The sequence below is a fragment of the Schistocerca americana genome, chromosome 3, assembly GCF_021461395.2.
Source record: "Schistocerca americana isolate TAMUIC-IGC-003095 chromosome 3, iqSchAmer2.1, whole genome shotgun sequence".
NCBI classification, from domain to species: domain Eukaryota; kingdom Metazoa; phylum Arthropoda; class Insecta; order Orthoptera; family Acrididae; genus Schistocerca; species Schistocerca americana.
In genome coordinates, this window is record NC_060121.1 from 471,601,144 (window position 1) to 471,618,631 (window position 17,488).

The 17,488-nt window shown below is 38.7% G+C and overlaps 1 protein-coding gene across 3 annotated transcripts in view; it reads right to left on the reverse strand.

The window, feature by feature from the left end:
- Nucleotides 1–17,488, reverse strand: part of LOC124605286 (mitochondrial ornithine transporter 1-like) — a 94,883-nt gene that overhangs the window by 24,218 nt on the left and 53,177 nt on the right. For 2 of the 3 annotated variants that reach the window (XM_047136864.1, XM_047136865.1), the window contains exons 4-6: nt 7,705–7,860; nt 6,677–6,857; nt 2,331–2,480 (exon numbers count right to left, since the gene is read on the reverse strand). In XM_047136864.1, the coding sequence (XP_046992820.1) occupies nt 2,331–2,480; nt 6,677–6,857; nt 7,705–7,860 (487 nt within the window). Of the gene's footprint in view, nt 1–846; nt 922–2,330; nt 2,481–6,676; nt 6,858–7,704; nt 7,861–17,488 lie in introns of all 3 variants that reach the window. The other variant, XR_006978630.1, reaches the window with a different exon arrangement.

The window sequence follows — 17,488 nt, forward strand, 5'->3', positions numbered from 1 at the left end:
TTATATAAGGCAATTACTACATACAAAAACGAATACATATTACATGCTACTGAAGATGCTTCATAAATAAAAAGGAGTGAAACACATATGGCACAATACAAATAGCCTTTCATTTAGTTCATTGGAAGAACCTAATCTTTATCCATTTACCTGCAACATGTGGCACCAGTCACTTAAAACAGTAAGTCAGAAAAGAACTGCATACTAATGTGTTTGAACGTAAGTGTTACAGTAAAGAAGCTTATCAGCAGTCATACTGTTTCAAAATTTCAGGCTGGTTCAAAGGCTTCATATCAGATGCAACAGCCTGCCCCAGCAACTGCACTCACATATGATATAAGCAATATATTCTGAGAAATGAAATTTAATGTACAAACTAAACACTGAAATCAAGAACAAAAATAAGATTTAAGATACAAGAAAATGCTACACTGATCAAAAGTAATAATGATTATAGAGTGCAATAAAATAAAAACATTTGAAAGTGAGTGAAAGAAAACATTAACACAGAAAATCTTTCCTGCTACGTATTGCTGTTCTTATCATGATTTTGAACTGCTTATGTCTTATTCTGAAATCATCCCTATCTCTTTGATCCTCTCAGTATTAAAGGAAAAGAAATGGCTGAATTTGAAATCTCAGCACTATACCAATATGAAGTACAGAGCTATTGGATGTGTTACTTGTCATTTTCTGTTTGCATATGTTACCAGATGGATAATAATAATTTTGTGCAACACAACCATTATACGTTCAAGTGGTCAGTTGAAAATAAATTATTATGAGTGAAAGCAGCTATAGAGTGCTGGAGTCCACGCAGCAAGTACAAATAGCAGCAAAACTCACAGCACTTGAAGAAGATAGCTGGGTTGCTTGTTGAAATATTGTGCTTAAAATGGAAACATCAACTCAGCAGAACACCTGGAATGCACAGTATTAATCGATCACACCAAGAAAACCTGAGAGATTACAGTAGTCACTATGTTTAGATGTTTAATTTTAGATCATATTTCACTCTGTGAACTCTGTTATTGCCAGCCACTCAGAACAGCAGTGCCTCTTTTTTCATTATTATGGGAAAATGTTTGATATGCTAAATTCAAAAACAATTTTCAACACCACAATTTCTGGTGAAATGTTGCTGCTCTGAATGGATCCAATGACTGTGGTTCTTCTTTAATTATGCACACCAGCAAATGGAAATGATTAAAGAAAGGGAACAATACAATTACATGCTTTTCTTCAATGCAAGTGTACATGTTGCCACAATCACAATTGAATAAGTTAAAGTAGTAACCCCAGCAGAATATTCGACATTCCTGACAAATTCAAAAGAATCTAAGGTAAGGGCAAGACGTGAAGTCAATTTACAATATAACTGTTCACAAGATGAAACAATGGAAAATCCAGGATGAAATGCAATAATATTATGAAAAGGAAAGTTGCTACTCACCATATAGCAGAGATGCTGAGTCGTAGATAGGCACAACAAAAAGATTGTCATAAATGAATAAAGCTTTCGGCCACTAGTGTGTGTGTGTGTGTGTGTGTGTGTGTGTGTGTGTGTGTGTGTGTATTGCTGATGAAGGCCTTAATGGCCAAAAGTTTTATTTATTTGTGACAGTCTTTTTGTTGTGCCTATCTGCAACTCAGCATCTCCGCTATGTGGTGAGTAGCAACTTTCCTTTTCATAATATTGTTCACTAGATGGAGAGATCTGAACATTTCTTGTGGAATCCTGAATTTGTATACATCTGTTTCCACCACATAGCATTTGTGTTTACAGTCTCAAAACCCACAGAATTTTCATGTACGTGTATAAATTGAACTTCTCACAGATGGTACAAATTATCAGCAAGACCTGTTGATGACAAAAAATATTCAGAAAACAGAATGTAAAGGACAAAATAACTAAGATTATTAAGTGCTTCTAATGACTCTATAACCCAAAATAAATCCTTCCCTCTGCAGCAGAGTGTGCACAGCTATAAAACTTCCTGACACTTCAATGTTCTTACAAAGCAACGGGAGATGTCAGTAGATAGGGAAAGGAAAAGATCTAGGCTCAATTTCCCATACAAAACACAGTTTTAAAATGTCAAAAGTTTCAGATTCTGTAATAATTCCTCCTGTGGTACTTGCTCATGAATAATAATAATTGTAAGTAGAATCCAGAAATTATGGTTTTTTTTTTTTTTTTTAGTTATATTTACTAATAACGGAGTCATCTGTTTGAAAGAAAAAAAATAAAAGTGGGGATTTCTCAACTGCCACTTATTTGAACTTACAATCATTATTTGTGTAATAAATATTTTATAACATAAATATACCTTCTTTCCGAATGATACGCATCAGAACTGAAGTCATTGTCTCCTTTGAACCTGCTACCTGAATACGTGATTTTATCACATCAGCAGGAAATGTGACCATCCAGAATACGACTCCACCAATTGCACCTGAGGCCATTGTCTTGAGGGGTCCTAGATCATACAAACATTCCATTTCAGCAGAAAATTATAAGAATACTATGCACTCACAAATGGAATGTCAAAATTGAAGAAGTAACATAATATTAATTTCAGAATTTATGTTTTCTTTCTTAATTTTTTAGTTTTATTCTTGCCACCTCATTCCAAAGCTGATAACACAGACAGATATATACTTTAATAATTTAATAATTAATGCCCCTAAATCAGCTGAAACTAATGAAATTAAGAAAAACACAGTACAGAAAATTTCAGTAGTATGTGAATTATTTAGGAGTTAAGGACACCCCTCACTGAACAGCAGAAATGTTGAGGTGTCGACAGGCACACACAAAAGAGATTAAAACTTGCTAGCATTTGGAAGAAATAGAGTACGAGTGTACACACACACACACACACACACACACACACACACACACACACAGACACACAGAGAGAGAGAGAGATTGTGTCATTTTATCTAAGAAATAATCATTTTTACATAGCTTCGTGAAGTAGTGATTTGTGTTTCATTCAAATGGATTAACTGGAATACTGTGCTATCATCCACATTTGGTGATGGTCCAAAGGGATGTTTCTTCTTTTTCAGTGGTTGAGAAATGGGTGGCTGATTTCAAACATGTTTCTCTTTACTTCTCTTTAAGATGATCCACATGAAGGGTGTAGCAAAAAGGCACCAACAAATAGCTAACCCCATAGACATTTTACAACAAGGAATAAATAACATTTTACACGAAGAAATAAACTGACTGATTTGTTAAGTGTTGAGCAAAAATCAAATGTGTTGATCGTATTTAAAAAAATTCAACTGATTTTTTACTTTGGATGAGACATGGATCCACCATTTCACACCAGAAATAAAACAACAACCAAAGCAGTGGATGGAAAACCTTGGTCTTCTCGGTAAGGTAATTTCCTGTGTTATGTAGAATGAAAAAGGATTCTTCCTTATTCATTGTCTGGCAAAGGATAAAACAATAACTGGTGAATACAAAACTAGGTTTTTAGAAGAAACCGTTTAAAAAGTTCCTTTAACAATAGGCAAGCTAGGGGATCTGTAGTACTAATGACTGAAACATCCTCCCCAACCAACATATTTGGGTCCCTCCGACTTTTCAACTGTTACCATACCTTGTTTTAAGTCCAATTAAGAGACAACAGGAAATGGGTATTTTACAAACAACCTGGAGTTCAATTTCAGGGACAGGATCTATTCACTGAAAAAACAATGATCAAAGTGAATTCACATAAAAGGAGACAACATTGAAAAATAGGTGTCTTTCAGTGCCTAACCATGAACATTTCACGCTGCCCTTGTATAACATTGGCTCAGGAAACTGGGACCACAACTGCAATTGTGTCATTATGATCTCGTTTTAGCACAGGAAACAGAGTCTAAATTGTTAATATTTGATATCACACCTTTAGCTGGAGGGCAATATTATAAAAAGGGAAGAGGAAGTAAATGAAAATGAGATGGGAAATATGATACTGCAACAAGAACTTGACAGAGTACTTGAAAGATCTAAGCCAGAACAAGACCTATGGAATAGATGACATTCTGTCAGAAGGACTGAGATCCTTGGGACAGCCAGCCATGACAAAACTATTACACCTGGTGTGGAAGATAGATGAGATACCCAAGGATTTCAAAAAAATTTTAATAATTTCATTTCTGAGGAAAGCAGATGCTGACAGGTGTGAATACTATAGAAGTAATAGTTAAAGAGGACATGGTTGAAAAATCTGCAAAATATGGACACGAATTATTTACAGAAGAATAGAAAAACTAGTTGAAGCCAACTCTGGTGGAAGAAGAATTTGGAGTCTGGAGAAATGTTGTAAACCATGCAATGCTGACCCCCTCCCCCCCCCCCCCCCCCCCCCCCCCAAGACTTATCTTAGAAGAGAGATGAGAGAAAAGAAAATCTACACTTATAGATTTGCAGATTTAGAGAAAGCCTTTGACAACACTGACTGGGATACACTATTTGAAATTCTGAAGGTAGCTGGGATAAAACACAGGGATTGAACGATAACGTATAAGTAATACAGAGATGAGACTAAAGTTACATGAGTTCCTTGAAAGGGAAGCAGTGGCTGAAAGGACTTGAGACAGGGGTGTAGCCTATCCCCGGTGTTATTCCATTGTGTCAGTGTTATGTATTGCACAACCAGTGAAGGAAACCAAGAAGAAATTTGGAAAGTGAACTAAAGTTCAGGGAGAATAAATCTGAATTCTGAGGTCTGTAATCTTACCAGAGACAACAAAGGACTTGGATTAGTAGTTGAACAGAATGAATAGTGTTTTTAAATGAGATTATAAAATTAACATCAACAAGGGTAATGAAATGTAGCTGAATGAAATATTGAGAGGGAATCAGAGAAGGAAATGAGACACTAATAGTAGTACAGGATTTTGTTATTTGGGCAGCAAAAAACTGATGATGGGCAAAGTAAAGAGGATATAAAATGCACATTGGCAATAGCAAGAAAAGAATTTCGAGAAAGAGGAATTTTTTAACACCTAATACAAATTTAAGTGTCAGGAAGTCGTTTCTGAAGATATTTGTCTGGAGTGTTGCCTTGTACAGAATTGAAACATGGACAATAAGCAGCTCAGATAACAAGAGAATAAATGCTCTTGAAATGTGGTGCTTCAGAAGATTACATGAGTAGATCTAGTAACTAATGAGGAAGTACTGAAACCCAAGGAAAAAAAGAAATTTATGACACAGGTTGATTAAAAGAAGGGATTGGTTAGAACAATACATTCTGAGACATAAAGGGATCACCAATTTGGTGAGGTGAGGTGTGTGTGTGTGTGTGTGTGTGTGTGTGTGTGTGTGTGTGTGTGTGTGTGGGTGGGTGGGTGGGTGGAGGGGGGGGGGGGGGGGGGGGAGTAAAAAAATAGGAAGACCATGAAATAAATACAGTAAGCAGGTTCAAAAGGATGTATGTTGCAGCAATTATTATTAGTAAAACTAGCTTGTTTTTCCTATATTCTTTCTATTCTGTTGCTTTTCTTGCAAGTGTACCATTTTTTACTCCTCGAGACCTATCACTTCAGCCTTTCTTGAATTTCAGTATTCAGTTTATTTATTCATGACTGCTGTTTCACAAACAGCATATGAACCAACCTTGGTCTTTCACATCATCATGCAGCTCTTCACACAGCAGTATTTGGTGAAAAGCAAATATATGTCGCCTGTTGTTTGATAGACAATTAGCTTATTTCAAAGCTCAAAAATAATCTATCTTTTTTTAAAGTGAATTGGTTTACTGTCTGTCCTATCATCTTTAGTGTGCTTAATCAAGTAAGAAAATGACGGTACTGAAGATGATTTGCTGGAGAGTAGATTTAAGGTGTATGTAGTTTATGACATTAACAGAAGCAAGGAGCAATGTACTGCAGTCACAGAGTTCACCACAGTTCATGATTTGGCAACTATTTATTCCAAATTTTTGGCTAGATGCCCTTCCTGCTGCTGCTGTCATCAGTCAACCTAGGGGAGTACAGCTACAGGTGTTATCAGTCTAGGAGTTGTCTAAACTTTGTTCTGTGTGTTATTGTACTTTAAACGATTTATGTTTCATGTTTTCTGATGCCACACTCACATTTAGCTAAATCAGTGTGAGAAATTAACTGTAACTCACCCTCAGGCTGGTTAGTGTAGCAGGCCAAGTGTCATGAAAAATGTTGATTTAATGCTGATCTGGTACACCTCCGTGTTTCGTAAGGTAGAGTAATTTTTCTTATGCTATATAAGCCAGTTGGCAAACTGACTGGTATCAGAATATTTATATTGCATTGGAACACAGGAATAACCATTGAAAAAGTTTTCTTTACAATCTTAACACATGGACATTCGGATAATTGGAAATACTTCAGTCCCAAATCTCTTACGGGGACACAGATTAGCAGAAATTTTCTTGCTTTCAGTGGCAAGATGCACTGACAGAGAATAGACTAAAATTACACAAAATTATACATAGTGTTCACATCAGCTTGGAAGTACAATTTTCATACAATTTTTATCTGTTGTTCATGATTAAGTTCCGTAACCAGATAGTTTTGTGGCAATTAAATATGTTGGCAACTTATAAGATTATATTCTGTGTTATGCATTCATAATTAAGCTTCTTCTCTAATGTACACATTTCTCTCGGCCAATTTGCTCTTTACTTACCTATATCATCTTTTGTTTGCCCTTGTGGAGTAAGGAATGTTCTAGATGCCTCATATCCTCCAAAAAAGAAAAAATACCCAGGCATTTCACGGGCAATTGTTGATGTTAATCCTCTGAACAAACCACTGATCCCATCTTTTTGTAAGATATTCTTCGTTAAGCGGAATGGTCCAATTTTACTCTGGATGAGGAAGATATGTGAAATAAAGATTAAATTCAGAGTATTAGATAATTTGCTAATTCAAATGAAACTGCATGAGTTTGTTTCATTCAGTCAAACTTTAGTTCCAGAAGTCTGCTGAACTCTTGCAGGACTTCCATTGCAATTAAAGTCCCCATCATTTTTACAGAAGAAATGAATGATTAAAGCTGCACATTTGAAAATTATTTCTAACAATATAAATCAATAAATGTCCAAAAATGTGTGTTTTATAGCTGGATGGATGACACGAAATCAACTGATGTGGCTAATAAAAATCTAGTTAATTTCATTTGGAGTGAAATAATTTCATCACCTTGTGTGTGCGTGTATGGTGATGTACATTCTCCACCAAAGAAATGGAAAAGGAATTACTTATAGCCTTATCATTACAGAATCAACATGTACTAGACTACACAGAGTAAGAAATTTAATTACCAGTAACAGTGTAGTATATATATATATATATATATATATATATATATATATATATATATATATATATATATATATATATATATATATATATATATATATATATATATAAAAAACTACAAAGAGTAGATTCAGTAGGACAGGAACCTATCACACTACACATTATTGATCTTCCTATGATCTTGCCTTAGTACACATTACAGTATAAAAAAATAAATTTCATTTTCACATGTAGCACCTGCTAGAATCTCCTGAAATAGTTTTGTGCATTCATCAAAACATTGTTATGGTCTAAGCATTATGCTTATTTTTTAACTCTCCCATTTTAAAAAATCAAAAAAAATATTTTTATGTTCCAAAAACACACTTTTCACCAGTTAAGCACAATACTAACCACTGTATCCCCTTGTTTCAGTGATTGCATCTGAACCTCCCGCATGGCTTGTAGTTGGCATTTAACCAGCTCTGTAGGGCACAAAACAAGGGATGAAAAGAAGGCAGCAAAGAAACCTGCAGAAGCATTTGCAAGAGTGCTCAGATCACCAGTATTCTGGAAAGTAAAGGAAAATTTCATTACTTTGACATACAAGAAAGCAGTTGCGTTATAATTATCTAGTTGCTAACCAGTTTATATTCACAAGGGCCTTCTGAAACCAATGCCTTATATTTTGCTGTGCTGACTTGTGTGCCCAGCCAGATTATGTTGATGTGGAAGTAATTTTTTTATTTTCTTGCTAGTCTCCTGTTAGTTTCATTGTCCTGTGACAAATGGCAGTAGTAAGAGAGCATTCCAAAATGGTGCCTCCCATCAAGGTGTTTATGAAACAGATATGTGTCATTGAATTCTTTACTGCTTAGCAAACTATACCAACTGAAATCCATCGATGCTTGTTAAAGCTGTATGGAAACAATGCAGCAGATGCGACTAATGGGATGAAGTGGACACTGTGTTTCATTAGTGGTGAAAATGATATGCCTGAAAAGGCACACCCCAGTTGATGCTGCTCAGTTCCCATCCCTCATAATGAACAGTATCTCATCCAACTCAACTGAGTTGATTGATAATTTGTGACCAAGAAATTTTGTACAGTGTTGGCTGTAATGCCTTAGACAAAATGTTATGCATACCTCAGTTATCGCAAAGTGTGTGTGAAATGGTAATTTGTTGGGGCCTGCTGTTTGATATGAGGCTGAAAGTGGAAATTTTCTGAACACCAAAGATGAGACTTGGCATTACAGCTAAGAGCCAGTATTCAAAAGACAGCCCTCTGAGTGGCAACATGTGAGTTCTCTGTCAAAAAAGAAGTTCAAGAAAAAGCCATCTGCAGGTAATGTGACGTGCACAGTCTTATTGGATAGCAAGGGTGTAGATCTTTTGGATGTTTTGAAAGCCTAAAGCAACTGTCAGTTCACAAAGCTACAAGATGGCACTAGTCTAGTATGAAAGCCCAAATTTCCAGAGTCAGGCCACAGAAGAACGCAAAGTTCTGCTTGAAACGTAATGTCAGGCTCTCAAAAATTTTTAGCCTATGGAACTCATTGCCATATTTGCTGGACTGTTCTACCACATACATCATAATGTCTTTGGCACCTTCATGCTTCAATCTCTTCGAGCCTGTGAAAAATGGACTACATAGTCCATATTTTCCAGTCTCAGATGCTATCATCAAAGTTGTAAGACAGTGGATTGCCTCGGCTGGTTCAGGTATTTACAAGTGTGGCATGTAGGCTCTTGTTCATCACAGGCAAAATTGCATAATAAATTGTGGAAAAATGCCAGTACACAGCTGAAATCTTGCTGCTTTAACTGTGTTTTGTGCATTCTGTATCTATTCTAGTTTCCATGAAAGTAAATGGGGAGTATTGGTTTTGGAATGAGCCTGGTAAAATTGCATTATATACTGGTAAATTTTACTTAATAAAGGCTATCTAAAATTTAATTAGTGTAATACAAATTTACAAAGGTATTGAATAGGTGCAGTTAGTTAACAGAAGTGACATTCTGTAATCATACTTAAAATTTTGTAATATGCAAGGGTTGGAACTTTAATAATGGCAACTATTTATTTACAGCTCGTACAAAATAGACGTGTTTCAAAGTTTTACTGAGATTCAAAGTAGTCACCAGCATTGTGTATAACCCATTGCCAGCAATGTGCAAGTCGTAGGATACTCTTAGCTGTGCCAGTTGTGTTCACAGTTCGAGTGGCAGGTCTATTGCCCGATGAATTTGTGGCAGTTCTGAAGTGACTGCTGTGAAGTGTTTCCTTCAGGTTAGAAATCTAGTTGAACTTATAAGGGCTTAAGTCAGGGGTTTGCAGTAGGTGGTATAGCACTTAGCAGCCCCATCAATCAAACAAATCAGTAACAGCTTGCACTGTATGTACTTGAGCATTGTCCTGCAAAATGATGATCAGGTCCTGCAGAAAGTGTCATCATTTCTGTCTCTTAGCTGGTTGTGGGTTTTGTTCCAAAAATGAACCAAACAGAGACAGAAGTGATGACACTTTCTGCAGGACCTAACCATCATTTTGCAGGACGATGCTCAAGCACGTACAGTGCAAGCTGTTACTGATTTGTTTGACTGATGGGGCTGCTGAGTGCTATACCACCTAATGAGCCTTGAGCAGCCGCTGGTGAAGTATCAGTGCAGCAGTAGTGCAGTAGCGAGTCGCATATTTAGCTATCATATTTGTTTTGGAGTTTGATTCTTAATTTCTTTCTGAGTGTTTGTGTGCTTGCATATTTAATTACATAAAATCCTTGCATATTCTCATATTTGAGAGGAGTAATATTGCTTATTGATAGCTGTAAAGTATAAATTCGCGGAGTCGTTAGTCAGTTTTGTACAGCCAGTGCTTTCTGTTTATTTCATAGAGTCAGTTAGCAGCAGACAGAGGCCAGTGCAGTTTCATCTGTGCTTGCAGAGTGATGTGTGCGAGTAGCAGTAGCAGAAACTAGTCGTATATTCAGTTTTTTGTATTAGTTCTGCAGGTTTATTTCAAATTATTTTGTGTGTTTGTGTGCTTGCGTGGTGAAATTTTTCGGATCTTTGTGTATTTTCGAATTAGAAAGGGGTAGTATCAAATTTTAATAATGGTAGAGTGTAACATCGCATAGACGGTTGTCATTTGTACTAAGACAGGGGTAGGATCGCATTGTAATATCTGTATAGTGAAGTAGTCGTGATCATTTGATTAGTTAGTTCGTAAGTAGTTGTTCATATATCGCAGCTCAATCTGGCACTGGTGACGCAACTGTGCAGTCGCATATTGCTGTTTCATATTTCGCAACTCTATACGTCCAGATATTAGCAGTAGGATGGATAGGGTGTATGCATGCTGTGTGCGGGTGCACGAGGAACTGGCCGCAGTTCGTGAGCAGCTGAGCGTGCTGTTGACCACGGTCAGCCACCTTCATGCTGCTGCCTTGAGGTGCAGCGACAGCGGAGGGTCTGGCACGTCACTTGAGAAACCCCAGGTGTTGCTTGCTGCGTCGGCTGACTCAGCCGCCGAGGCACCTTCTAGTGTACCCGGCGCGTTGGGGCCACCCTCACCTCAGGGTGAGTGGCGGACTGCAGCGCGTTCACATCACTCAAGGCGGAGGGTCAATGTGGAGGCTGGCCTTGCCCGTTCGTCCTGTCAGTGGGCAGGTGGCCGCTCCTTCAGCAGGGCCTGAGCAGGCACATGGGGCAAAGACTTGCTGGTTATTGGGAGCTCCAACATTAGGCGGGTGATCGAGCCCCTTAGGGAAATAGCGTACAGGGCTGGAAAGAATTCCAACATGCACTCGGTTTGTTTGCCGCGGGGCCTCATCCAAGATGTGGAGGCGACCTTGCCTGCGGCTATCGAGCGTACGGGGTGCAGTCGTCTGCAAATAGTTGCTCAAGTCGGCACCAATGATGCCTGTTGCTTGGGTTCTGAGGCGATCCTCTGTTCATACAGGCAGCTGGTGGATTTGGTGAAAACCGCTGGCCTCGCACATGGGGTGCAAGCAGAGCTCTCTATTTGCAGCATCGTTCCCAGAGTGGATCGGGGTCCTTTGGTTTGGAGCCGAGTGGAGGGTCTCAACCAGAGGCTTCACCGACTCTGTGACGGTCTTGGCTGCAGATTTCTAGACTTGCGCTATTGGGTGGGATATTGTAGGACGCCCCTAGATAGGTCAGGGGTGCACCACACAAAGGAAGCGGCTACTCAGGTAGCAGAGTGCTTGTGGCATGCACATGGTGTTTTTTTAGGCTAGGCAGTAGTGTGAGGTGTCCTGATGAACACTCACCAGTCGATGTGCAGGCAGGGAAATCAGGACGTGCTCAGTGTAAAGACACTTCAGCTATCAAGATATTAGCAGTAAATTTTCAGAGTGTTCAGAATAAAGTTCCTGAATTTACTGCCCTCCAGGAAGCGTGTGGCATGCAAATTATTCTCGGGACTGAGACCTGGCTGAACCCTGAGATAGGAAGTTCTGAAATATTTAGTGAGGGTTGGAATGTGTATCGGAAAGACACATTAGACACTGTAGGAGGTGGTGTCTTCATTGCAGTTGACAAAAATATTGTGTATACTGAGGTGGAAGTAGAGTGTGATTGTGAAGTTATCTGGACACGTTTAACAGGGCTGGGAGACATAAAGTTAATTGTTGGGTGTTATTACCGGCCACCAGGTTCCACCGTGACAGCTCTAGAATCATTCAAAGGGAGTCTACACTCTGTATCGTAGAAGTACCCGGATCATGCTATATTAGTCGGAGGCGACTTGAACCTACTAGTATAGACTCTGATGTCTATGGATTCATTACAGGTGGTACAGACAAGCCGTCAAGTGAATTACTTTTGAACACATTATCTGAAAACTGTCTTGAGCAGCTAACTTGACAGCTAACGCGTAATGGAAATATTTTAGATCTGGTAGCCTCGAACAGACCAGACCTCATCGACGGTGTCAGTGTTGAGACAGGGATTAGTGATCATGATGTTGTCATTACGACTATGGTTATGAAAGTTAAAAAGTCAGTCAAGAAGGCTAGGAGAGTATTCTTACTAGAAAGAGCAGATAAGCAGTTGTTAGCATCCCACTTCATAAATGAATCGACTTCATTACTTCCGGTACGATGGACATGAAAGAATTATGGGCAAATTTTAAACACATTGTAACTCATGCATTGGACAAGTATGTGCCGAAAAAGTGGGTTACGGATGGAAAAGACCCACCGTGGTTTAACAGCGCAATTCAGCGAATGCTCAGGAAGCGAAGACAGTTGCACTCGCAGTAGAACAAAGATTGGGAGAAAGAGGACAGGCAAAAGTTAGTAGAGATTCGTGCTGCTGTAGAAAGATCGATGCACAAAGCATACAACCACTACCACCGTCATACCTTAGCAAAAGATCTTGCTGAAAACCCAAGGAAATTCTGGTCTTACGTAAAATCGGTAAGCAGGTCAAAGGCTTCCATCCAGTCATTCACTGATCAGTCTGGCCTGGCAACGGAAGACAGCAAAACAAAAGTTGAAATTTTAAATTTAGCATTTGAGAAATCTTTCACGCAGGAGGATTGTACAAACATACTGCCATTTGAGTCTCGTACAGATTCCCGTATGGAGGACATAGTGATAGACATCCCTGGGGTTGTGAAGCAGCTGAATGGGTTGAAGATAAATAAATTGACAGGTTCTGATGGGATTCCAATTATGTTTTACAGAGAGTACTCTACTGCATTGGCTCCTTACTTAGCTTGCATTTATTGCGAATCTCTTGCCCAACGTAAAGTCCCGAGTGACTGGAAAAAAGTGCAGGTGACGCCTGTATATAAGAAGGGTAGAAGGATGGAACCTCAAAATTACAGACCAATATCCTTAACATCAGTTTGTTGCAGGACTCTCAAACATATTCTCAGTTCGAATGTAATGAATTTCATTGAGACAGAGAAGTTGCTGTCCATGCATCAGCACGGCTTTAGAAAGCATCACTCCTGCGAAACGCAACTCGCCCTTTTTTCCCATGATATCTTGCGAACCATGGATGAAGGGTATCAGATGGATGCCATATTCCTTGACTTCCGGAAAGCATTTGACTCTGTGCCCCCCTGCAGACTCCTAACTAAGGTACGAGCATATGGGATTGGTTCCCAAATATGTGAGTGGCTCGAAGACTTCTTAAGTAATAGAACCCAGTACGTTGTCCTCGATGGTGAGTGTTCATCGGAGGTGAGGGTATCATCTGGAGTGCCCCAGGGAAGTGTGGTAGGTCTGCTGTTGTTTTCTATTTACATAAATGATCTTTTGGATAGGGTGGATAGCAATGTGCAGCTGTTTGTTGATGATGCTGTGGTGTACGGGAAGGTGTCGTCGTTGAGTGACTGTAGGAGGATACAAGATGACTTGGACAGGATTTTTGATTGGTGTAAAGACTGGCAGCTAACTCTAAATATAGATAAATGTAAATTGATGCAGATGAATAGGAAAAAGAATCTCATAATGTTTGAATACTCCATTAGTAGTGTAGCGCTTGACACAGTCACATTGATTAAATATTTGGACGTATCATTGCAGAGCAATATGAAGTGGGACAAGCATGTAATGGCAGTTGTGGGGAAGGCAGGCAGTTGTCTTTGGTTCATTGGTAGAATTTTGGGAAGATGTGGTTCATCTGTAAAGGAGACTGCTTATAAAACACTAATACGGTGTATTCTTGAGTACTGCTCGAGCGTTTGGGATCCCTATCAGGTCGGATTGAGGGAGGACATAGAAGCAATTCAGAGGCGGGCTGCTAGATTTGTTACTGGTAGGTTTGATCATCACACAAGTGTTACGGAAATGCTTCAGGAACTCGGGTGAGAGTCTCTGGAGGAAAGGTGGCGTTCTTTTCATGAATCGCTACTGAGGAAATTTAGAGAACTAGCTTTTGAGGCTGACTGCAGTACAATTTTACTGCCGCCAACTTATATTTCACAGAAAGACCACAAAGATAAGATAAGAGAGATTAGGGTTCATACAGAGGCATATAGGCAGTCATTTTTCCCTCGTTCTGTTTGGGAGTGGAACAGGGAGAGAAGATTCTAGTTGTGGTACGAGGTACCCTCTGCCACGCACCGTATGGTGGATTGCGGAGTATATATGTAGATGTACTGCACTCCCCTGACTTAGGCCCTCGTAAGTTCAACTCAATTTATAAACTGAAGGAAACACTTCATGGCATTTGCTTCAGAACTGCTACAAATTCGTTGGGCAATAGGCCGTGCCGCTCAAACTGTCAACATAACTGCTGGCAATGGGTTATACACAATGCTGATGACTACTTTAAAGGTCAGTAAAACTTTGAAACACACGTCTATTTTGTACAAGCTGTAAATAAATAGTTGCCACTATTGAAGTTCCAACCCTCATATATAATCAGTTGAACAATTATATTTTCTAATTAGTTTAATGACCGTATCAATCATAGATCTAATAGTTTGGACTAGCAAAGCAGATATGAATAGGGGCAGTCCAGTGTAGATAAAGGCAGCAAAGGGGAGATCCACTGACATAGATGACTTTGACGAAGTGCAGATTGCTATGACCTAGCATCTGGGAATGAACATCTTTGAAACAGTAAAGCTGGTCAGCTGGTTGAGTGCTACTGCAGCGAGCATCTACGTAAAGTGGATGAAGAGTGGTAAAATCATGAGTAGGCAACACAATGTTGGACATTCAGGCCCCACCATGAAATGTTTTGGACCACACAAATTAGTGCATCTAGTTGAACATGGGGATCTACAGCAGATGACCCCTACATGTTCCCATGTTAACCAACATCATAACTTATGATTGCAGTGGCCATGGGATCATAAAAATTGGCCTGTGGATCAATGGAAATATGTAACCAGGTTGGATCGATCACAGTTCTTGTTAAACCAGGTTGACGATCCAGTCCAGATATGCCATTATCCATGCGAATGGCTGCTCAAAACATGCATTATGCCATGCACACAGGCCAGTGTGGGCAGTACTAAGCTATGGGGGGGGGGGGGGGGGAGGGGGAGGGGGAGGGGGGAGGGGGGAATGGGGGGAGGGGGGGGGGGCGTCCACCTGTCCTTCCAAGGGACATGTGGTAGTAATCAAAGGCACTGTGACAGCTGTGGACTACAGAAACATTCTTGCGGACCAGCTCCATCCCTTCATGCTTAATGTCTTCCCTGGCTTACTTACCAGAGGATAACTGTCCATGTAACAAGACCAGAACTGAGCCACAAAGATTTGAGGAACACAGTAGTGACCTCACATCGATGTCTTGGCCTCCAAATTTGCCTAATCTGAACCTAGTGGAACACATATGGGATGCTCTCAGGCACTAGCTCCATGCCTACAATCCACCAGCCCACACTTTACAGGAATTGTGTAACCTGTGCATAGACTTCTGGTACCATATACTCCTGGAAACCTACCAAAGACCAGTCAAACTCATACCATGCAGAACCACTGATGTATAGCATTCCAAAGGTGTACCAACATGCTATCAAGCATGTAGTCATAATGTTTAATATTTTGACTCACTAGCATATAGTGTTAATGGAAATGAAATATTCGGAGACTCATGGCTCATCACATAAAAAAGTCTGAACGGTCTCCAGAGCTGAATGGGAACTGACATGATATGTCTGTCTGAACACCATGTATCCACAGGGAGAAATCTTTAATGCAAGTGGTTATAAATCATTTGAATATTCATGTAGCTCCATTACCATAAATTCAAAAATATAGAATGAGATAAATTCTGTATAGGGTAGGATACAGAAGGAACATCTTGTGAGTTAATAAAGGAAAATGCAATATTTGTAATTGTTGCAGCATCAAGTATGTATGGTACCAGAAATTTCCATGAAAAAATATTCACAATTTATTACTTTGTCTGTCAGACAGAATGAAATGTTTATTTACCTGCAAATATTTTGATGTACATACTTTTACTGAGCCTGACTGAAAAATATATCCTAAAATACTAATAGTCACTTAATAATTTAATGTCAGCCTGAAATTTTCCAACATGAATAACTAAAAATACTAGGAACCTGACAGATAATGTTTTAATACGACAGAAGGAAGTTAAAATATAGGCTGCATATTCTGTGAAGAATGTATTGTTTAATTATTTTATTGAATTAAATTAAAATTGTGTGTCAGGTTTGCATATGTGCATCTTGAGACTTTATCTTAATCAACTGAAAATATTAACTGCAGCTTCACAGTACATTTATTCAGTAAAGAAATTTACTGTCAAATATTCATTTGTATCATAGATACAGTAAGAAGAAATATTATCTGCTCTATGCTCTGTTGAACATAATTTTGGCACAGAAAAGTGTGAAAGGCACAGCTACAAAACTCCTGGATAGACATCTGCAGTTTTTTTCAAATGCAACTTTATGTTAGTTTTTCATGACTGTTTCTTCTTAAGTTTTGTTTCAAAATAAATAAGCAGTCACTCACAAATTTGTAAATGACCAGCATGTAACAATACAAAAATATTTTTGTTTCATAAATGTATGCAACTTCTGTTTTACTGAGGCTTTCTACATGTAATACATGCTGCAAAAGTGATCTATGGAATACAAGATAAATTTACTCAAGTAAAAACTTTTCCTGTTAAGAATGGCCTGTCTGATCATAATTACAATATACGACATAGCTCCATACAGTAATGCAAAACAGTCCTCCAAAATAGTGCATTCAATTGACGATTTAACAACTGAAAATTTTAGGGAAAGCCTGCAACAGTTAGGATGTGATGAGGTGTACAGGGAACCTGATACTAATTTAAAATTTAACCTATTCCATGATACCTTTGTGAGTATATTTGAAAACAGGTTCCCTCAGGAAACAGTAAAATATAATTGTAAGAAACCATGTGAAAAGCCATGACTTATGAAAGGGATAAAAATATCTTGTAAACAGAAAAGGGAAATGTATCTTACAGCTAGGAGGAGTAATGAGCCCGAAACAGTGAAACATTATAAAAACTACTGCACTGTATTATGAAAAGTTATTAAAAAGTCCAGAAGTATGTGCATTATGTCTGAGGTTAGCACATCCGATAATATAATTACAACACTTTGGAACTGTTAAATGGAAACAGGGTAACTGAGAGCGCAGGAAGACTGTATTTCTATCAAACTCAATGAACAGTTTGTTAACAAGAAGCCAGAAGT